We start from the raw sequence: 23356 nt of genomic DNA on the forward strand, positions 1-23356 counted from the left end.
CTGCACCAATGTCAAGGGGCAACCATGCTGGGAAATCCTGGGGAACTCTCTCGACCAACACCGAGACCGAACCCTTGACCTCCTGGTTAGTCAACCAGTGCCTTTTTGAACCACCATGGCCCCCTTGTTTTGTAGCAGGAAGTCTCAAAATGTAAAAAGGCTGTTATATGAATTCTTACCGTGATACCATAATGCATGACTGAAGAGTATTCGTACGGCACTTCATTTTGATTGACCTCTACTGGTGAATATTTATTAAACCACACCTTCATCTGTGGGGCCACATTCTGATATAAGATTTTAATATAATCATCTCTCGTGGGTAGCTGATGCTCGTGAACCAGGCCAATAGCATGACCTACCTCATGAAGATATAAACCTCTCTGAAATTATAAAAGAATATATGATTTTGAGTATGAAATTTGTACATATTTTAAAGTTGTTAAGCAGTATGCAATGCTTAATGACCGTCAAAAATATTAACAAGATGCCGTAAGAAAGGGGCATAACTCAGGAGATGATTATCGAAAAAACATTAAAATTCAATATATATAGCCTTAACTTCATTTCAGTGAGATAGACAACCCATATCAATTTCAATAGGATACATACCATGAATCATTATTGCCTATATTGTGCTAACAAGAAATGTGAGAGAGAGAGAGAGAGAGAGAGAGAGAGAGAGAGAGAGAGAGATGTGGGTTATGACAACTAGGTCATTTTGTGATAAACATATGGTTCACATTTATTTCAATAATTCGCTTGTACGTAGGGGTATATAGATGTGGGAGGAAAACGGTGTACCTAGATGAAACCCCCGAGATTGGACAACCAAAGAAATGTGAACAGTAGACGGAATGACAGGGATGATGGCAGAAACAGATTAGTTTATACAGTTTATTTAAATGTGATTTTGTGATCAAGCACTCTTATCCTTTATAAACCTCCCCGATGAGACATGACAATATTTTTTCTTGTTTAAAATCTACTAAAGTGTGTTCAAGAATAAATTTCTTTTTGAATTGGGCCAAAGTGTCTTAACAGGATTAAAATTTATTTATTACCTTGTTTTGTCGAGTGGGCGTTAAACCCCATTTCACTCATTTACATGTATATGTAATTCAAAATAAAAATGATACTAAACCATAAAATAAAATTTTACATTTCAAAACGAAGCAAAATTGAAATTAAAATACCCAGGAGCTTTTTCCCCCAAATTCTGTAGATTAATCTGGTTCTGTATGTTGGCAAGATTTTCAAAAATATGACTGGCAGACAATTATCCATTCATATTTTTATTTGGACTGTTTCTATCTACTGTTTCGCTTGGATATGCAGGACATGTCCTATGTGAGTTGGCAAACGTCCGACCGGTAAATATGCCCATATAGCGCTGATAACAAAGCATTATGAAGAATAAATATGCACTAGTTTTATGAATTTTTATTTTTTCCTATTAATTTCATAATGATAATACTTACATATCGACAACCAGGTGCTTCTAAATTTAATACTTGTATACCACCAACCATACCCAACTGTGAATTACATCTGTATTAGAAAAGGAAATATAAAGGCTAAAATGTAAAATTACTGTTAAATATGTAAATGTAATGTAAATCTACTGTTAAATTTATCAATCCTAACGCATGTTTTAACCATTTAAACTTTACGTTGATTTCTCTTGATTTCACACTGCCACCTATATATTTCTAGACAAATAAACCCACCTTACAATATGTGTGAATTAGCTGGCATATTGTACCTTTTAAAAGATACAGGTTACATCATAAAAGGATTGTCTTTAACTTAATCATATAAATTAATCTGTTTTATGTTATTTATGTAGGTTTGACAATACTTCGAGCAAATATTTCGTAATGCATTTTTATGACAAATGTTATAATGTACAGACTTATTGATAATAATTAATAACCGATTATCATTTTTTTAAAACAATTTCAAACTTAAAAAAATTATAACAGATTTACACTTCTCTAGAATGACTGCAGTACTCGATTGATTATGTCACTGGAATGAAAATTGCACACAGAAACTTCATCCCTTTCCTTTCATTTCTAATTTGAGATTTACAAAATGACCATTTCAAATTGGATATTCTCTATTCACCATTTTGAAACTTTCTACCAGAATGATGGCCAATATCCCATTTTCTTTTATGAATTATCCCCTTATGTCAGACATGCCTACTCACCCTTCACCATTTTGAAATTGTAAAACGTTTTTATCTGCTTTTGTAGCTTTCCTAAATCTAAGACAAGTGTATCGTTCCCACTCTGTCATCGCTTGTTTCATCATGTATTGCTCTTTAGAATCTGTTTAATATGTAAAACAAAATATATTATAATTTGACAAATCAGAGAAACAGAAATTATACATATATTTTAACAGTAAAATATATATGCCGATGCGCAAAATCTTATTTTTGTTTTGTTAATCACTAAAATTTAAAAATCAGGGTAAAAATCTAAAGCGTTTTGCAAGATCATCAAACTGCGATTTACATGATTTAGTAACCAAAAACAAAATGGCTGTAAAAAAAATTGAAACATCGTTAAACGAAACCTTTAATATACGATATTGTATCAGTGACCTGGACATGCTCGACTACTTCCAGATGCCCCACCCCACCCCCTTTGCATACTGGCACAGGCATTAAATAAGAAACTTACCAAAATGTCTGGCAGCAAATTTATACGGGACAGCTTTATTTGACCATCTTAGTCTTGTATTTCTAACTGCCTTTCTCTTCTTTCTTCTTCCTAAGGTCTTGTTACTGACTACTATGTCACTGAAAGAGATAAAATATAAGTGTTTTAGATTTATCCGATTATAATCGACAAAGCCATGAAATTTCGCTAGGATTGATTCTTACTACAAGAAGTATTCTACGGTTTACATGTCTGAGAATAATATTGTCTGATAAAAAATGGTTGATATGTTTTAATTATATATGCACCTTGAACATCTCGATGGTCTAATGGTCTTTTGTTAACAACCTGTGGTAAACAATAGTTTAAAGAAGCTAAATCGCTAATATTTTGGATCTACAAATTGACACAAATGGGTCGCAACGTATATTATAATAATGTAATATGAATGTAAATAAACTGATATGCATTCAATCGTTTCCGTTTTACTATAATTTCAAAGCAGTTATGTTCCGCGAAATACGCCAGAAGCCTCAATCGAATGGCAATTTCTAGCGACTGGTTATTCCAGTCTATACCAATAGTATTTATTGCGCATGCTCTCCAGGTAAGAACATGGGGTCACCGTTTGACATGACTTGTGCAGTATGTCTAACCTCGTTCTTTGGGTCGCTTGTTACAAATTGCGCTGAAACGCATTATGGTACACGATTCGTGTACCAATCGTGAAATGTTTATTTTGTCTTAAATATTGGATAACAAAAGCCCATCTTTTCCCGATAAGATCACAACACCAATGTTGATTAAAATTGACAAATAATTCGTGTTTTCAATGTCGAAGGTTTTGGATGATACTGAGTTAGAGACTTAGCTACTTTAAACCAACAAAGTATTTAATAAAAGTCTGTCAGCAAAAAGTCCATACTAAAGTTCGTACTGTATAAACCAAACTCCATCAATAATAATTATGTGGCCATGCCCTATTAATCCGGAAAGAATTGCATCCCAAGTGATACCAACTGATCGTTCAAAAGTCTTCAGTAACGTAGACAAACCAAGCAGAATATTAAACTACTATCAGTGACCATGTAGGGCATGGACTGACCGAGCAGTATTTAGGGGCTTTCACAGTGACATTATGACTTCTTCCTCAGTTCTTGGAGAGATCTGGGGATGTAGATATGCACGTCGTCAGCTGTTTCATTTACGTTCTACTGGATATTTAGATGTAGTCACTGAGATATTTAATTTTTAGGATCTTATTAGTGAAAAGTCATTTAATTTGGGGGAGGTGCATTTGCTTTATCTTGAAAACAAAATCATTTCCTTTGATCTTGAGCATCTATGAATATTGAAATGAAACATTTTTTCTTTACAGTGAGTTGTTCACATATCTCTTTGGGCAGGATGCATTTTCTATCTCTTCTACCCTTTCAGCTTTAGCTAGCAAAAAGTCAGATGATGACCCAGTATTATAATAAACAGTAGTTGTATTCCTTTATCTCTTACAGTAGAATTAGTTTGAAATAAATTCAAAATGGGTATAACAAGGGTCAAATTAAGCTTGCATGGGGCCCCTGGCTGAAAATTTTCCTGGGGCATTGCATCAATAGTGAAAATAAGATATGTTCCGGTGCACCTCCGCTTGTTGCCTTACCGTAGCTGCAAAACTTGTATGTTCCTCTTGTTAGACTCTACTGTAACGTATAACATATTTATCTATGTTAAGCCCAATCAGGCTACCCCCCTGTCCCACTAATGGAAACGATGAAAAGATAAAAGGTATGCCGACACAAACTGATTTCAACAAAGCTTACAATTTTTTTTTTATTCCTATCAGGTGCACATTTCAACGTGAAACTTTAACTACATTCAAAGGGAGATAATTATCGAAACACTGGTACATTTAATTTGTTTTTATTACATATAAAAACTATTAATTGTTTTAGATGGGAAGATGAAATAAAAACATTGTGTAAAAATTTGAGGGAAAAACGTTGCCTGGAACTGATCGAAATTATATCTGATAATTACTGAAACACTGTCACATTTAATTTGTTACTACATATTTCATGTTCTTAAATAGCTTCATATGATGTGGGTAGGATAAAAAAAAATAAATACATGGATTTGATTAATTTCAACTAATCTGAATCTGAGTGCAACAAATGGTAATAATCTTGGTCATAATTATGTCTGATGGATCGGCAAAAGTAAACGTTGATATCGTTGACTAAGCAACAAATAACTGTTAAAAATGAAAATATACGCCACTAATAGATCAAAGTCATCAGTTTATATACATAATGTGTATTATTAGTTAGTTAAAATTGTTAGTAATCAGGCAGTAGTCATTAAGTAGGTGTTTTGTCACTAAGGAGTTAAAACTGTGACTATTGAATGTTATACACCACTATTGGTTAGGTTTGTGTATTCAATATTGATGGGTGTTATAAATAATCACATTTTTTACAGCTAGTTGCACACTTGCTAATTAATGGCAACTGTATAATTTTTAACCACTTTCTATACATACTAAACATTAGTTTAAAATACTGACCACTTATATGATTTAATGACAAAAATTGTCATTACTAAAAGGCCTGGCTTCATTAGTCAACGGTATAAGCTTACATGTTATAGTACATGAACTTTTCCAGACGTTAAATTATTGCATGTGATCTAGCAGGGAGCAATATAATTAATGAGATTATAATATCTCCAAAATAAATTTTTGAAATATGTCCTTTCGTACGTGCAACAAATTCAATTTATCCAAGTATTATAATGGTGTAAGCATTCCTTATAGAATAACTTAAACGAACTGAAAACAGATTTGTCAATGTAATGCCGAACAAAGGAACCTTCATTCCAATCGTTTGTCAAAATTTGAAGAGAATGGCGTAGGCAGTCGACCAAAGAGGAAAAGACAACAAATTACCTAGATATTTTCAAATAAATGTGTTTCATCGCAATGATTTAGAAGCTGATTGAGACAGTTTGACAAATTTTGTTTGCTCAGATTAAAAATGGATGACAGTATCATAAAATATAACTGTCAGTCGAAATGCTAATCCAGGAACTATATCTACAAAACAAGCTGTAATACACATACGTTTTCGTTGGCTAGTTGTTCCTTCATATTAAATCGTGGGTGCAACGTTAGGTTTTATTGGCAGTCAGGAAGCCGAAGAAAGTCAATGCAAACATAAATAAATGTAACAAGGAATACAAAATATAATTGGATTTAACGTTCAACTTATCTGCTGCATCCAGGCTAATGAAGATGAACATACGCCATGCAGTGTGCCTGGCACTACGGCCTACTTTTATTCCGAATTCCTGCTGTCATAGGTTATTCTATGTGCACGTCAATGTGTTCACAGTACCTTGGTTTTCCGTCCAATCCGAACGACTAGGTGTTGTTCCCTGTCAGACCCTCCGCCCTGCACAACTGACAAGATCTCACTCCTAATCGTATTTAATATACTATTTTGACACGCCAATTATTAAATTTCTTTTTTTTTCTATGTGTTTGGAACAAAGATATTGAGGAGATTTGGGACTGGGTTCATGACATGCACAACTCACCTTGATGGTGGTTCATATAAATTTATGAACTGTTCATATGTCAACATCATATCTAACTCAGCTAAGATGTTATCACCTGGGGATCTCATTTTCTGGGCAGCAACTTTAGTAAACAAAGATAAAACAATATTTTAAAATACAGTCAAGGCAGGCACGTTGCTAAGGCACTTATGAGTTTGAAATCAATGAGGACTTATAAAAAACTGGATCTCTGTGATGATGGTACAGCAAGTATATATACCTTTAGTCATTCGGATACCCACTCCCCTCCCCTGGCCTCGTAGCTTTGGCATGTGACATCCAAAGGTCAACTATTACTCAATATATAGGCTACATATTGTGATGGGTTATGGTGCACAAGGGTTCGAGTATGCTTACACTTTCTGGGAGCATCTGATACCATGCGTCCTTCATTTCCAACAATGCATATCTGCCTTGGTAAATCTCCAAAGCTCTTAATGATTATAGCAATGTCTCCCATTATCCAGAAATAAATTCATATTTGGGACTCAAATGTGAAGATTTTTTTAAACAATATTTCTATTCAGGATATCTAAATATAAATTTAAAAATGCATTATGTAAGCGCTAAATCTATCTGGCTTCAAATATTCAAATGTCATATTAATTTTATTTAGACGTTTTTACTAATATGGCAAGCTTATAATAAACTCTCTAGGTCACCGGATGGCTGAGATATTGAGTGGATTTGACAATGTTTTTCATATTTTGTTAACCGTTAAAATGGAAAACCAAGACTATTATTATTATCGTAGCAATGGTACTTGACAATCAAGACTATTTCTTTGTCATTTTTCATTATCTATTTTGACCTATCATAGCAAGAAGAACCAGTTCTTTATCGAGATCGTACATAAGGCATCTCTAAAGAAATGCTTCTAGTAAAGAATGTCCTACCATCAACTCCTCCTAATGTCTGTGTGATAATCTGATCTATAGTTAAATTAGTTTCTTTTTCATCTCCCAGCTTATTACGTAATGGAGGGGGTCTGTTAGCATTCGTCTCTGGAAGACTAAGTATAAAACTTGTATATAATAATACCTGAAAAAAAAAATATAGTTATCAAAAATGACATGATAATTAATTGGCTCAGTAGTTTCCGCTTACACAATGTAACAGGACCTATTTTGATATGCCTACAGGTACGGACGTGCTTAGAAATGAAAGTTCAGTGCTTCGAGAATCTAAAATCCGTGCTTTGAAAAAAAAATGGTATGTATCCTTGTGAATCTGAAGAGTTGTATGAGGCAGTTTAGCAATCGTGCCATTAGCAATCATTATGACCATCAGTCACGTCGTTTGATTTCGTTTCAATTCCATGTTTTGTATGTAAATGTCTAAAAATAAAGCTGTTGATGACCAAATTGACATACCTCTACCGTCGTCAGGCGCAGGTTACAGTAAAGGTTCGTCTGTTTTGGGGCGGTTCTTTGGGCTGTCCATGATGCCTATACGCAGTTATAAATACAAATCTTAATTACGTAATTTTTTTATACCGCCCTGTTTTCACATTAATTTGTGCCTCAATTTTTGCCCGTTTTAGGTGTTGAGGATCAAAAGATGTTGGTTGAATTCGATTTTGGTGGATCTGCTTGGGCTATGGCCTTACATACAGAAAGCGTAAAGTTTTTGAGCTTTCTAGTGTGATGAATTGTTAACATGGGAGCACGACTCCTATCGATAATCAGCATTCCGCAACCCTCTGGTCCAGAGTTAAGTCCCCTCGAAAACCTTGTTGAGGCGATAGAGGCTACAATTTTAACCGAGGATGAGCCCTATCGATTGTCCTTGTTCCCTGTTCATCTCTTACAAAATATCGGCGTATCGTGTTTGACAACCGCTTGTTTGGTTATAAACGTGTAAGCGTGTGATAATTCAGCAAGTTTTTATGCCACTTCTGGAGAGGGTTGCTTTGGTCACAATTAATTGGTCACGATTTCAGACGGTTTATTCAAACACAGTAGAACTGATAAAGGTGATGGAAGAAGCTAACGTGAGCCTATCAAGTCCTGAAATCGTGAGTCACATTTTGGAAATTTTGTCGGAACCCAAGGGGGATATATACCCATAGAAAACTCATCTCTGGAAACCGTGCTTCGTCAATAAAACCTTAAAATAGGTCCTGTAGTGTCATATCTGGCTGTGAATTTATTTTACTGTCCGTATGCAATTTTCGCACTAAAGGGGTGTGTCAGTGCAATAAAATTCGATTATATTCTGCAGCGGTTAATTATGTGCGCCTGTGTGAGTAGCCCCAGCTTATGAACTACAACTCTAAACAATATATAGTTCCAATTAAGAGTGTTTTGAAGGGTGTCTTGAAAAGACATGCCGTGTCGCAGTTCGACGAGGACTGATTTACCACATGCGTCACTTTCTATCATTGTTTTTTTTTATGAAACCCTGTACATGTTCAATGCTTTATAACCACTCATCTGTTTATTGTTGTAATTTTGATTTGATTTGGGGAACTATTTCTTACTTATTTACATAATTATTGTTTTACTTATTATTATAATAATTGTATCTGCTTGCCTGCTTGGGCTATTTGAATCCCTAGCTTATGTATATCTGCCATTTTACTTACAGAAATATCAAATCTAATTAAAATGATGCGATCACCGCGGTGTTGGCCTACAAAGTTTCTCATCTCATCTTTTCCGAAACCGGGTTTCACTTTCTCACTGGTGTAGATTGTCATTCTTATGGGGAGAGAGGGAAAGAGAGAGAGAGAAATGGGGTTTAACATTCACTCGACACAGACTAGGTCATTTGGGGACTATTATATGGCTTTAATTTTTTATTTCAATAATTCGCTTGCGCGTAGGGGTCTTTAGCAGTGGGGGGAAACCGGAGGACCCGGAGAAAACCCACGAGGTTGGACAGGCAACCCTACTTCTTGTCACGTACCACCGGGGATTCGAAATTACGCCAGTTAACTCAATGACAGGCCTCGTGATACAGAGCACACGTACTAACCATTCGGCCATCCACCTCCCCCCCCCCCCATTCTAATGGGACGAAAAATGTTATCAGTTGGAAATCAAAATAAGCGCTGCTGTTTTACAGTTTTTAAGACAAAAATTCTTACATGCAACACTGCATGGCGCATACGGGCGGCATACCCATCTTCATGAGCCCGTTTGTCGTAGAGCATTAATTTCATTTCAGCACGTCGATCAACTTCAAAATCGCAAAGAAATACTAGAAAACATTAAACAGTATTATATTGGGATGTTCAAAATGATTATTGTTTAGATTTATTTGAGATGTTGTTATGCTATGAATGGTGATATTGCAATATTATTTATCACTGTATGACAAAGCGGAAGAACGGGAAACGGACATAAGATATTAACTCAAGTGTATATGAATCAGTCTTGATAGTTAGTATATGACTTTCAAATATCAACACACAATATGGTCGTTGTCCTCAGAAGACCCCGTAACCCAATTTCTTACTAAAAATATAAGATCGCCCATGACAGACATTCTTGGGGGAGGTAGATCTATTTTAAGGGAGTTAGCAATGAGGGAAAAGGGCTCATTTACATCATCGGAAGATTCAGCTAAAAATACTGAAATGGGGGCAAAAATGGCTTTCGCCGATTTCTCAACCATTCTTCTACTCAGACCCAAGAAGATGGTACATCGCTCCAAGGCCCATGAAGCCGCAGGGGGTGGGATATCTATCTATTCGTTTTTTACGTCGGCTTAGTCGATATTAGTGCCACAGAAAATTAACTATTCAGTGCTAGTAAACAGATTTCAGTTATAAAGAAATAAAGATCCTTCCACGGGTGTAGTGTGAGTAGTGTTGGGGGGGGGGGGCAAAGATTCTTTGGCGGCCCTGCTGTCACGTACGACATCTATCGGGCATCGTTTCTCCAAGTTAAGAGTTCTTAAACAGCTAGTAAGCTTGATTAAACGATACTATAAAAAATAGGCCACTGCGTATTGTCATCACAGTTGGGAAATTGATCGCAAACTACCCATGACATTTGTCCGTATGTCTTTGTAAAAATATCTCCTTGTATACGGCATGGAACATAAAACTTCTATATTTACTCAATTGTATCTGTGATGGCGCCTGTAAAAAACATGTTCTTAGTTTCTTGTTTCTAAACTTGTATCTATGTCAGACTTACTATATCATTTATCTCATATAACTTGAAATGTGCATAGAAAATTTGACCAATGAAATGGATTTCTTCCACTCTATTGACATCGTGACTTGAAAATTATTTACTGAACGACAAAAGATATTGCACATTAAAGATGCCTTAAAGCGTCGATTGGCTTTCTTTGCCTGTTTGGGGGTTGGATGATTTAATGGTTTAACGCGTGCGTGTGAAATCACAAGGTCTGTCATTGAGTCATGTGGCGTGGTTTCGATTCCCCGCTTGAACGTGACAAGGAGATAGTAGAAAGGAAATATAGATCTGTATTTTGATCAGATTGATTAATCACGAGTTCTAAATTTTGTCATTGCCGGAGCTTAAGCGGGTCCGTCGCCCACTGCAAGCTCACGGCGGCTCTGCTGCTGGACATAGCCCACCTTCTTTTCACAAGTACTGGATCTGTCCCTGTGGTGTATACGTTGATCCTCTTATATCAGAGCCTATAAGCCGGAATACCAAAAAGATGCATTTTGGGCAATACTACCATCTCTTGCATTACATTCGCCACCATGCCATATATAAAATTAACGCATAATGATGCTCAAGGTCGACAAGGTGTTAAACTCATTCCAATCCTAATACAGTTTTCCTTTTGCCCATATTTAGCTGATTTCTCATAACATTAATTACAAAAGCACAACACGTACTTGTTAGCACTGTGGTAGCTAGTTCTCTACTTATAGCCAACTGGAGCAATAGGCTACAAGGTAGAAGATAACTCGGAGAGAGAGAGAGAGAGAGAGAGAGAGAGATAAATGGGGTTTAACGTCCACTCGACACAAACTAGGTCATTTCGGGACTAACACATGGTTCAATTTTATTTCAATAATTCGCTTGCACGTAGGAATCTTTAGTAGTGGGAGGAAACCGGAGGACCCGGAGAATACCCAAGAGGCTGGACAGCCGACTCTACTCCAGGTCATGTACAACCGGGGAATCGAAACCCCGCCAGTTGACTCAATGAAAGACCTTATGATACAGCGCGCACGTGCTAAAGATAATCTCGGGACCAAGGGACATTGCAATAGCCCCCACCATACCCTGCCTGGTGCATGAACTAACTGGGTTGGCCTGCTTTGAAGACGTCAACGTCCGCTGTTTAAATGTTAAATATATATATGGCGTTTGAAAAAATCATTTATATCCTACGATGTAGAGATTATATAAAACAATTTGTTTTTCTACTGGTTCAATACACGTCATATATCATGAATAGACAATAATCTCTGTAGGATTTTGTTTTTCACATTTCGATAGGGAATTCACACTGTAAACTCCTTTCAATAACTTCTTAACATGATTGATGAAGTGGTGGAAAAGGTTTAAATAATGCCTTGTGTAGATCTCTGTCAAGGGTAGCAGATTTATAGGTTTAAATCCCCCCACCTCCATTATTTGCAAATGTTTTAATTATTATAAACATTTTGGCTTTATAACACTGACAGCCTAGCCCACCCAATATGAATTGTCTTACTTATATCTAGAGCATAGCCTGAAAACTCAAAATGTGCCAAAGACAAAGAAAATGTTTCATGCACTCAAGCGCTGGTCTTACTTGTAAAGTAATGTTTGTGGTTTAAATATATTTTATTCAGTTGAGATTTAGAAAACTTAAAGGAGTCATACCGCGTACTGAGTCACGACACAAAACCACGTACGCGATCAAACCACCAAACCCAACTTGAAATAGCTAGAAACTAGAAGGTGTCACTTTAAAAAGGAAACTAGAGCAAGTTAACATGTATAAACATTGCATGTCTTGAACTGGAAGTTTTGTTTAGCTAAGCAGAAATATATACCACTGCCATGTGGTCTGTGTTTGCCTTTAATTCCTTCCAGAGTCTAAGTTAAAGAAATAATAAATTAAAAACGTCTTACCTGCATACAAACCGCACAAAGTTGCGTTTTTAAACCCATTTTACAAATCGGTAGCTATTCCTTTTCTAAGTTACACTGTGTATAAATATATATATATGCCTTTTTTTAAAAAAAATATTAACTGTTATAATAAGATTAAATATAAATTTACACGTCTCGAAATAAATTGAATCGTCTATTGCTTGTCCCCTCGCCGCCGACCAAACAAACTAAAATTTGAAGATTTGGGGTTTATATATATAGAGTCTCAGCTACGGAAATAAAAGTTTACCGGAATGACCTCGTACTTCAAGTTGGTGGAAGCTAGTCATGACTTTATCCGGCCATCTCTCTACCAATTGATCAAATACTCATTCATATTATAACTAATGTAAGTACTAATTGTAATAGGGTTATACCGTTTCATAGTCCGGGATGATTTCATAGATGCACTGTATGAGGGATCGTCATTACTAGTCAGCATACAATGAATGTATCATCGACATCTGTCACCCCATCCTTTTAGCCAAATGCGATGCATTCGTTAAACGATCCGGTTGGTGAGAGGTACATTTTCAGGATTAATTTTGGGATTGCCAAGACATTGCCCCCCCCCCCTCCGCACACACACACACACACGCGCGCGCGTTTCAGGCTTTGTGGCATTTTAGTTACTTATCAATATCGTCAGGCGCGGATTTAAAGCTGGTTACTTCTGAAATTTTTTCGCGCTTTCGGCGCTCAATTCCATTATGTCATTATTTTTCCACTCCTCTGTTATACTATCTCATCATTTATCCTCTCGTTCACGAGAATTTTGCTTCCATTTACCATGACATTGGCCAAAATTTCCAGGCCCAGTCCCAAACAATTAAAAGCTCAGTTACATATTATACGTTGCTATCTGAAATTTTTTCGCGCCGTATTCTTCCACTCCTCTGCGATCTTATACTACCTCAGCACTATCATATTCACAGTTATAGAGAACTGCCAAGTAGTACCACTATAGCGTGTGTCATGGGGCAACAGATTGTACAAATGTTCTTTGTTCTCTCAACTCTTACAAAACAGGCGGGATTGACAAACTGATCTCCAAATTCTGTCCCATTGACTCCCATTTTTGGTCCTCTGGTTCACAAGAATTTTCTCCCAGCAATGACCTTAAATGCCAGGATATTGACTCAATTTTTCAAAATTTTCGCCGGGGGAGACCCCCCCCCCCTTCAGGTTGTTCAGTGTTATAGCCACTAAAAAAATCGAACAACAATCATAATATGTCTTTAGTCTTAATGTCCACTTGAATAAAACTTCTTTCCGATCTATGTTCTACTGGTACGTTCAGTGTTAGGCATATAGCCAGTATTTTGTTGACATTTATTGTGGGGAGGGATTGTGGATGGCACCCTAGATTTGGACACCCCTACCCTACCTATTTTCAGCTTTTAGATCCGCTAGTGAATATCGTGGTGTTATAAATATAAATATTTTGTTAAAGGTGATACATTAGGGCTATTTTATCTCGAGGCATTAAAATTTTCGACAAGAAAATGTAATTAATTTTCGCATTCAAAAAAATCGTGCACTTTTTGGTGAAAATCCAAGAACAGGTATATTGGGACAAAGCCTTTAACAAACGCCCCTTGATCTTTTCAAAACCACTCAGGAGCTATAATAATGTTTACGGCATTATTACTTTTTAACTAATAACGTCAAGTGGCAAACTACCGGCTTTACTTAACGTCATTCAACAGACGACAACCCGTCAAGGCTATTCGCATTTTTTCCCGATTGCTTCCTGGTATTCTGTTTTAGCTTTACTCTGTTTTATAGAAATGAGGTCTTATGCCCTAACTTTTTTATTAATACACTTGAATTCGTTCGCACGCTTATAATGTTTTGGTCCCTATTTTTGACTACTACGTAGACCATTTAGTTTTTACTTGCTTTTTTACTACATTTCACTTAATTACACGTAAAAATATTTTCCTTGAATTAAGGTGCCTACATTCACCGGGACGCGTCCCCACCAATATTTTTAGTGGTGGGGACATGATATACTGTGTCCCCACCATTTATTTCCGTTATTTCCGATGTTTTGCTTACTGTTTATTTTCTGAAATTGAAATCATTCCAGAGCTTTTATTGACATTTCAAAAAGTGTAGAGTTGGTCCCAGTCACTTGAGGCCAGGGTCCTTAAGTTGTACAGCTGCACCCGGTGACCGATTTTTATTTAACAGGGAATAAGTGATAATTCATTTTATAGCAGTAAATAATTAAAATATTCTATAGGGATTAAAATATGTATATCGTGTGCATATCTGATCCGCTGGGTATTAAAGGGTTAAGGAATAACTGAAATTTTGATTTTTTCTGGTATACTGGATGATAAATCACCTAACTAAAGGATTTAGTTTGTATATCAGGGGAACCCCTCATTGCTAGATTTGCTGCCATACTAAATAAACGTATTTTTAAAGACTGGTTTCTATCTCTCTCTGTGGAATATAGGCAATTAAAAAATAAATCTAAAATTTAAGACTCGAACCCTCTATTTTTTTGAGTACAGTAAGCTGAGCCAAGAATTGTGTACTTATTATCACAAGTAAGTGAAAAAAAATTTGGCTGTTTTGAAGATGGTTTAGAAATTTAGGAAATTTATTGGAAAAGACATTTTTTAAAACCTGTCATGGGCCGTCGAGAAAGAAGACAATGGGAAAAGAAACGGGCAGAGTGGATATAAGTGTACTGTTCTTTAGTTTTAAATATATTAAACACTTTATTGAATTTTTTTTTTCGATTAAAAAAAAATGCTCTCTGAACTATTAAATGATGCTGAAAATACCCACAGAGTGCGTTTTAGAGCGTCTAGTTTTCAATAAATTTCGGGGGAGGACCCCCAACCCCCTTCTTTACCAATAGTCCCCACCACTAATTTTTGGCGATCTGCGCCCCTGCCTACATTTATATTTCATGTAGCACATAGCCGATCATGATTCAAACTAGTATTATACAACGTTTGGGAAATATTCCCTTATTGTCAGTTGGAGTGAAGTCTGTATAGTAAGGGAGCTGGGTTCAGGTTATTTCTACCATGCTAGATGAGTGGACAGCGGTGCCCGATACTCTGAACTTTGATTCTTAAGTTGCGGGTCCCCTTCCCATGGGGGTGGAGGCCCGACAAAACGTCGAAATTTCGGGTTTAATACGACTTTTGCTTACAACGATCAACCTCAGATGTCGCCAAAAATCACTGCTTAAGAAGACCCCTTTCCTTCCTTCCTCCCTGAAGAACACCAGATTTACACCCATCACCCCCCCCCCCCCCGAGAGATGAATTAATTCGACTTCCGCGTACAACATCAATTTTTTCGTTAAAAGTTTAACTTTTAGTCTACCAGAACATAACCCGGATAAGAACGACATAAAGGTAAACTGACCAAAGTGCCGATCTAATTCGACTTTTAAATACATCGATCAACCTTTGTGCATAAGTCTACAAACCTCAGATGTCGTCAAAATAACTGCTTAATAAAACCTCCTACCCTTCCTTCCTTCCTTAAGAACCCCCCGCCCTGAGGGGGCCCATGGGTGAAATTACCAAATCTGGCGATTTAACCCTTTCAATGCTAGACGTAAATCCACTGCCTGTGCTAGACCCTTTTTTGAGGAAAAAAGGGAGGTTGGAACTGAATGCCAAGCAGTACTTATGGAAGCTTTTATGAAAAAATTTTTTGTCTGTTGGGATGGGCATGGGGTTGGGCTAAGAGGAAAAAATAGAATTTTGGAAATTTGCATAATAATGTAGTCACGTGACGTCATGGCGGCCATTTTGGATTTCTCATTTCTCACTAAAGCTAACACGAAAACGAATTTTTCTCCATGAAATACTTAAAAGATATTGTTTTTTTCACTGGATTTTGATAAAGATATATAAAATGAACAAAAATATCAATAGCAGCCATGAGCAATGCCGCCACGAACACGCGCATCACGTCTCCCGCTGCCATGACCACGTGCGGATTGCAATACCTTGTTTTTACTTTCACTTTCACTTTCATCCCCAAGTCCCATATCATTATCAATATAGTCAGTCAATAGATCTACACGTTCGGGACTCAGGAATTGCCTATGTCTTTTACGATCCAGCAGGCCAGCATTATTATCAACATCAGAATTATTGTCGGAATCTACTGCAGACACAGGGCTATCGTGTTCACATTGGGCTTGTTCATCATGCACGGGAGACATAGCTAGCCATGGGCGGAACGTCGCGCAACAAATCACACACTTCATAATACCAATCACTGTCCTGACTACTTTCATTATCGAGTAACTGGAAACGAATTATGTGTATCACCCGCCTCGAAATTGTCCACGTGTTGGTCAGCAAGACGTCATTCACGACTTCGCCGAGAGTGCATCGTCTACGTTGTCACTATGCACTCCACCATTTTACGGTTTTCCGCTTTGAAACACGTGGAAATATGTTCTAGTGTATAGAAAATACAATAGATGGCACTTGCAGTTACGGTACTAATTTTAGCGAGGGCTTTACTGAGTACATGGTAATACCGGGTACGCGCATTTTACCGACATTTTATAATACCCGGTACTACCGGGTATACGCAGTGAAAGGGTTAATTCGACTTTTGCGTGCTGCGATAAACTTTCGTACATGCAGGGGCGTAAATATGGGGGGTGGGGGGTGGGGGGGGTACAATAGTCGGTCGCAAAATCAGTGCAGTCGGTCGCAAAATAAGAGCAGTCGGTATCAAAATAAGTGCTCACTGCACACGTTACGCTACTGACGCAAAACTTTAGTATAAAATAACCTTGTCAACTTATCATGTTTGAAAAAATGATGTGTTTAACTCTTATTCTGTTGTGAGTACAATGTATGTAGGTCTAAGAACAAAATTTCCCCCAGGTAGAAAAATAGTCGGTCTCAAAATAAGTGCAGTCACTGCAGTCGGTCTCAAAATTATGCATCGCCGTCTTAATGAATTAATGAGGTAAACAAATAATTCCAGAATAGATCCCAAATACTAGTCGGTCGCAAAATCAGTGCAGTCGGTCGTAACATATATGAGCAGTCGGTATCAAAAGTGCTCACTGCATACGTCACTCTACTCACGCAAAACTTTAGTATAAAATAACCTTGTCAACTTATCATGTTTGAAAAAAATGTTTTTCACCCCATGGCAAAGAAATAGTCGGTCTAAAAAAAAGTGCTCACCGCAGTCGGTCTCAGACTAAATGAATTAATGGGGTGTTTTCTGACCATCAGAATTCTGCAAAATCTCTCCCCAAAGTCCAGGGCATTTCAGAGACCAAGTAAGCGCCCCATTGAGGTAAAGTGCCCTCAGGCCCAGTCCTCAAAAATTAAAAGCTCATTTACATATCGGCGCTCAATTCCATTATGCCATCATTCTTCAACTCCTTCTCTGTCTTATACTATCTCATCACTAACATATTCACAGTTACAGTGAATCTCCCAAGTTGGTAGTACCACTAGTGAGTGAGTCGTGGGTCAAAACACTGTAGAATTGTTAGTTCTACTCTCACAAAACAGGCGACATTGACAGATAGGCCTCAAGATTCTGTCCCATTTCTTATCCTCTCGTTAACGAGAATTTGGATCCATTTGCCATGACATTGATTAAAATTGGCAGGCCCAATCCCAAAAATTAAAAGCTCGGATACACATCTGAAATTTTTTCGCGCCTGCGGCGCTCGATTCCATTATAACGTCATTCTTCTACTCCTCTGTTGTCTTATACTGTCTCAGCACTATCATATTCACGGTTATACTGAACTGACTAGTTATGTTAGTAGTACCACTGGCACTGGTGTGTGGGTCGTGGGGCGTCAGACTATACAAAAGTTCTGTCAACTCTTGCAAAACAGGCGGAATTGACAGGGGTAGATCTCGAGATTTTGTCTAATTGACTCACATTTCTGGTCCTCTCGTCCACAAGGATTTCTCCAAGCAATGACCTCAAATGCCAAGATATTGACTCAATATTTCAAAATTTTCTCAGGTTGCTCAGTGTTATAGGCACAATCATATATGACATAAACTTTATGTCAACTTAAATAAAACTGCTTTCCAGCGAGACAACGATCGGCAAACAACTATATAATTATACAATACCACCTATGTTCTACCGGGACGCTTATTGTTATAGCCAGTATTTTGTTGACATTCATTGTGGGGTGGAATTGTGGCTGGGGTGGCGCCCTAGATTTGGACCCCCTCACCCCTATCTAGATCCGCTACTGCACATGGCCCCTCAAAACTCGCACCTGTGGTGCTCGGCTCCTGACTGCGTCACTCGTAGGGGTATGGGCATCAGTCGGTCGCATTTTGGCTAAACACCCCCCCCCCCCCCAAACAAAATCGTTATGTACGCCCCTGCGTACATGAGTCGACCAACCTCCGATGTCACCAAAAACACTGCGTTAGAAGACCCCCGACCCTTCCTTCCTCCCTTAAGAACACCCTTTTTACCCCCCCCCCCCACCCCGAGAGATGAGTTAATTCGACTTTCGTTAAAAGTTTCACTGTTTGTTCATTAGAACATAACACTTTAGTAGGGTGAATTACGACCCGATAGTAAATGTTTTATACGTCGTGCTAATCCGCACAGTATTACTCAATTCAGTAAACTATATTTTTATGGATCTTAATCCAACTTAATTATCCCCATTTATATCTATTTCATATTGTCTTATATATTTATGTCTCCAGTATTCTTTGTTTTACAGTTTAAATTGACCTTATAAATTGTAATTAACGTCTACAGGCTAAAGCGTTTCAAGTTACCATAGTGTATTGTTTTGTATAGACGATGGATTTGTAGGATTAATGCCCTAGGCGATGAATGGGGATATATAGACCCAAATAACAGAATTAGAGGGAAGCTTTATAGAAACCTGTCACAAAGAGATCAACTTCAGATCACATCCCTAGGGACAAACTTAATTACCTAGATTTGGATATTTGGAAACACAAGTTTATATCAATTCCCATATCCACATTGGAGCTTATTCACCATTAAGCATTGGACCAATAATTGTTACATTAATTGTCTTCTGTAAGTTATGTTGATTACTGTTAACCAAAGAATATATAGTAATATTAACAATCAACAAGAGTCATGTCTTCACTTCATCAACAACGAGAAATCCAGAAAATACATAAGAAGTGCACTTGTACAACACTAACTTAAGAACGCGAAATCCCATTATATCTCGGATAAGAACGACAAAACGCTGAAGGGGACAAGGGTTAAATGTTCTAAACTGACAATTTAAATACAACGAAGAAATAGCGTAGGGGAGATTCATATTAGGGACGTAAATCGGATATGTAAGGAATGCCTTAGAATTTTCGATCGAGTCAACAACTGTTACTGTCATTGTATTACAAACTGCAGTTCCTGCATTGAATTAGTAATGTCGTTTTAAGTTTTTTCACTTGTGTGTTTAAACAAATGATCATACTAATTAGGATAATAAAAAAAAACACAACACAATTTTTCGGAGGACATTAACTAGTTTTTTACACGACATTTCAGCAAGTATTCTCTTATCATATCAGGGGCGGATCCAGGAGATTTTGCAGGAGGGAGTTTGCCGGGTTCCTGTTAAGGAAATTTGACTGATGACCATGCATAATGCCATCATCGTCTCCAAATTACGTAGGCATACATACACACTGAGCTTTTTAAAGAGAGAAATCCAACAACCCATTTGTCATCCATTTTTATTATGAATTAATACGACCACATTGTGATCCAATTTCATTGATGCAAGGCATTAATTGTGATATCACATATGTGTATATCATTATCTAGCGCTTTGAATGCCCAACCCATCCCATCCCACGATCTGATGATAAAGTATAAAGCACACAACCGTGACACTTGTCTCGTAGAAAGTATTGTTTTACAAAAACTTTTATGTAGCTTAGCAGGGGTGGGGGGGGGGGGCTGTCCCTGCATATGTGTATCAACCAGTGATTTTCTTCTATATAAATTGTGTTGTGTTTTTTAAAGGACAATATTGGTGCCAGTCATTATCACATATGTGATAGAACTGGTTAAACACTTTTAAAATATTATTTCATCACAGAGACCATTGCTACTATAGATGAGTAATCAATGTTTCAACAATCGGAAGTGATGAACGCAAAAGGAAAACACGTGTTATCCCTCTATATAACTGACTGAAGTGACGGGTGATAACAGATACATGAGCGAATTTCTGCTCACTAAAAATTCCTTCGACAGGCCGGTCGGACAAAAAATGAAAAAATAATTTTGTCCAGTTCGACTAAAAAACCCTTTTCTGCTGAACATTATATGGAGGGGGGGGGGGTTGGACCGGCCATGGAGCGATGATGATCATGTTGTAAGGGGCCGGTGGTTTTAACGGGCCGCCACGCTATCACTGCAGTCTGGAATGGGCTGGTATAATAGACTTTCTCTGGGCGGGTGTGCTGGGTGTAGGCCGGAATTCGGAATCCTGCAATGGGGATTCCGAATTTCATCCGAAAATTTCATCGGATTCACCCGACACTGTCGCCCGCAAATTTACTAATTATTAAGTCACCTGCACCCTGTTTGTGTAGCACCATGGGTCGTTTGTCAGACGTGGAGAACGGTCAGCGCTAAACCCGGTCGCAACATCCGACGTATAACCCATGCATCGTTTTTTACTACTTATTCTGGAACAGCCCATGATCGTCTAGTATTGTCTCTGGCCGCATTTGTTTCTTATTTTCTTCTTGTAGGACTCCACTTTAAAGGAGCTATATCGCTAACATTTGGGACCTAGAAATTGACAAAAGTGGGTCGCAACGCATATAATACTGTAATATGAATGTATATAAACTGATTTACATTCAATGGTTTCCGTTTTTACTCCAATTTCAAATCAGTTATGTTTGGCGAAATAAGCCAGCAGTCTCAAGCGAGTGCAAATTTCTAGCGTCTGGTTATTCCAGTCTACATACGCCGTTTGATTTGGCGCAATGTGTCTAGCCTCGTACCTTGAGTCTCTTGATACATCTAGGGCTGAAGCGCATTATGGTACATGATTCGTGTACCAATGGTAAAATGTTTATTTTGTCTTAAATATTGGATATCAAAAGCCCATCTTTTTCCGGTAAGATCACAATATGAATGTTGATTTAATTTGACAAATAAATCGTGTTTTCAATGTTGAAGATTTTGGATAATATTGAGTTATACAACAATACCACATTTCGTTTCTACTAAGCACTGCTACATACAGGTTACAAAGTTACAAGCATAATAAAGTCATTCTCTCTAACCCGTTCTCATGCAGACTCGGTGAGTCTGCAGACTCGGTGAGTCTGCTGATGGAGATTCCTACATCTTCTCCCTACGAGAACTACATGGCTGTCTACCCTAGAGCGCACATTCTATTAATTATACATTCTCAGATTCACACCCATTAATTATTCTATTGGCTAATTATTATGTAATTAATCATGTGTTTGGTCACTCTTGCCAAAAATGAAATGGTAACTTTCCTACCACGTGTATTTCAAACAATAACAACTTATCCGTGAAAAATGCAAATGACCATCATGTTTACTAAACTCTAACTGCGTTAAAGTATCTAAACAACCAGCATACTTTCTCTATTTTTGGTTATGAAGTTAGAATCAATAATATGAAAGATAACGCTATTGTTAGGAGTCATCATATTTCTCCATTCTTTGTCTTTAGACCTCGTCTTGTTATTGTCACAAAATTCATGAACAATTTTAATTTGCACTTCAGAATTTAACGTATACCTTAGCTAATATTTTGGCAATGGAGAATAATTAATCAAAACCATAATATTATTTTGCATAGATGTTTCAAAGCACAAATTCTTTCCCTCCATATTACTACAGTTTGTGGGGATACGCCAGAAACGTCTGCCGATGGTTCGTAAAAAAATTCAATTTTAAGGCCTCAGCAAAATTTGATGATAGCTGGTTTGCTGGCTGAATATGAGTGCGAGACGATTTCCTGAGGCTGGTGTTATTGTCACAATATTCATGAACAATTTTAATTTGCACTTCAGAATTTAACGTATACCTTAGCTAATATTTTGGCAATGGAGAATAATTAATCAAAACCATAATATTATTTTGCATAGATGTTTCAAAGCACAAATTCTTTCCCTCCATATTAGTATACTACAGTTTGTGGGGATACGCCAGAAACGTCTGCCGATGGTTCGTAAAAAATTCAGTTTTAAGGCCTCAGCAAAATTTGATGATAGCTGGTTTGCTGGCTGAATATGAGTGCGAGACGATTTCCTGAGGCTGGTGTTAAACATTCCTTGACATTTTTATTAACTCGTTATTTTCAGAGATGAAATTACAGAATTGGGATGTCGAGAATGGTCTCAAATTGCGGGAAATGGCCTCCATTTCCAAACATTCAAAAATGAATTGTGTCCGTACGTCCATGCATGTCCGCTCCCATTCCGTCAACTGGTTAATCAAAATAATGGTCAAAATTTTCTCAACTAGTCCCATTTTTTAACCAGTTAAATTCTCTTGACTCTCGACGATACAATGATAATACGTTGATTAATAATATGACGATATGATAATTTCACAGGTTGATTTTTGTAAATTACTTGCAGGTCGGGGTTTTGGCCTAAATTAATCGATTTATGAGATATATTATTTGACAGAGATTATAATCAGATACTATTTCAAATACAAGCTAAACAACATTTGCGGTTTAGCTTATATTTGAAATAGTATTTCAATTTGCAAACCATGTCACGTTCAATGTTGTTTTCAATTTCAACACTCCACCAAACCTTTCAAACTGACGAAGAGCAAGTCGTTGGTATCATCATAATGGTCCCGATCACACGGTGGCGACACCAAACGACGTCATAATGATGGTTGCTAAGTAGAAGTATCAAAATTCTAAATTTGTTCGACTTTCATGCTTAACATGTAAAGCGACAAGAAAGTAGACATTTTTCGTCTT

General features: G+C 37.3%; 1 protein-coding gene across 2 annotated transcripts in view; it reads right to left on the reverse strand.

Annotated features, from left to right (window-relative positions):
* The window catches only part of LOC126826701 (zinc metalloproteinase nas-15), a 43614-nt gene extending 31063 nt beyond the window's left edge, over nucleotides 1-12551 (reverse strand). For both annotated transcript variants that reach the window (XM_056098283.1, XM_050555718.2), the window contains exons 1-7: nucleotides 12344-12551; nucleotides 7181-7325; nucleotides 6264-6366; nucleotides 2694-2812; nucleotides 2216-2336; nucleotides 1482-1551; nucleotides 180-383 (exon numbers count right to left, since the gene is read on the reverse strand). In XM_056098283.1, the coding sequence (XP_055954258.1) occupies nucleotides 180-383; nucleotides 1482-1551; nucleotides 2216-2336; nucleotides 2694-2812; nucleotides 6264-6366; nucleotides 7181-7325; nucleotides 12344-12382 (801 nt within the window). In that variant the 5' untranslated portion in view covers nucleotides 12383-12551. The remainder of the gene's footprint in view (nucleotides 1-179; nucleotides 384-1481; nucleotides 1552-2215; nucleotides 2337-2693; nucleotides 2813-6263; nucleotides 6367-7180; nucleotides 7326-12343) is intronic.
* Nucleotides 12552-23356: the final 10805 nt, after the last annotated feature.

Source organism: Patella vulgata, chromosome 1 (assembly GCF_932274485.2).
Source record: "Patella vulgata chromosome 1, xgPatVulg1.2, whole genome shotgun sequence".
Taxonomy (NCBI): Eukaryota; Metazoa; Mollusca; class Gastropoda; family Patellidae; genus Patella; species Patella vulgata.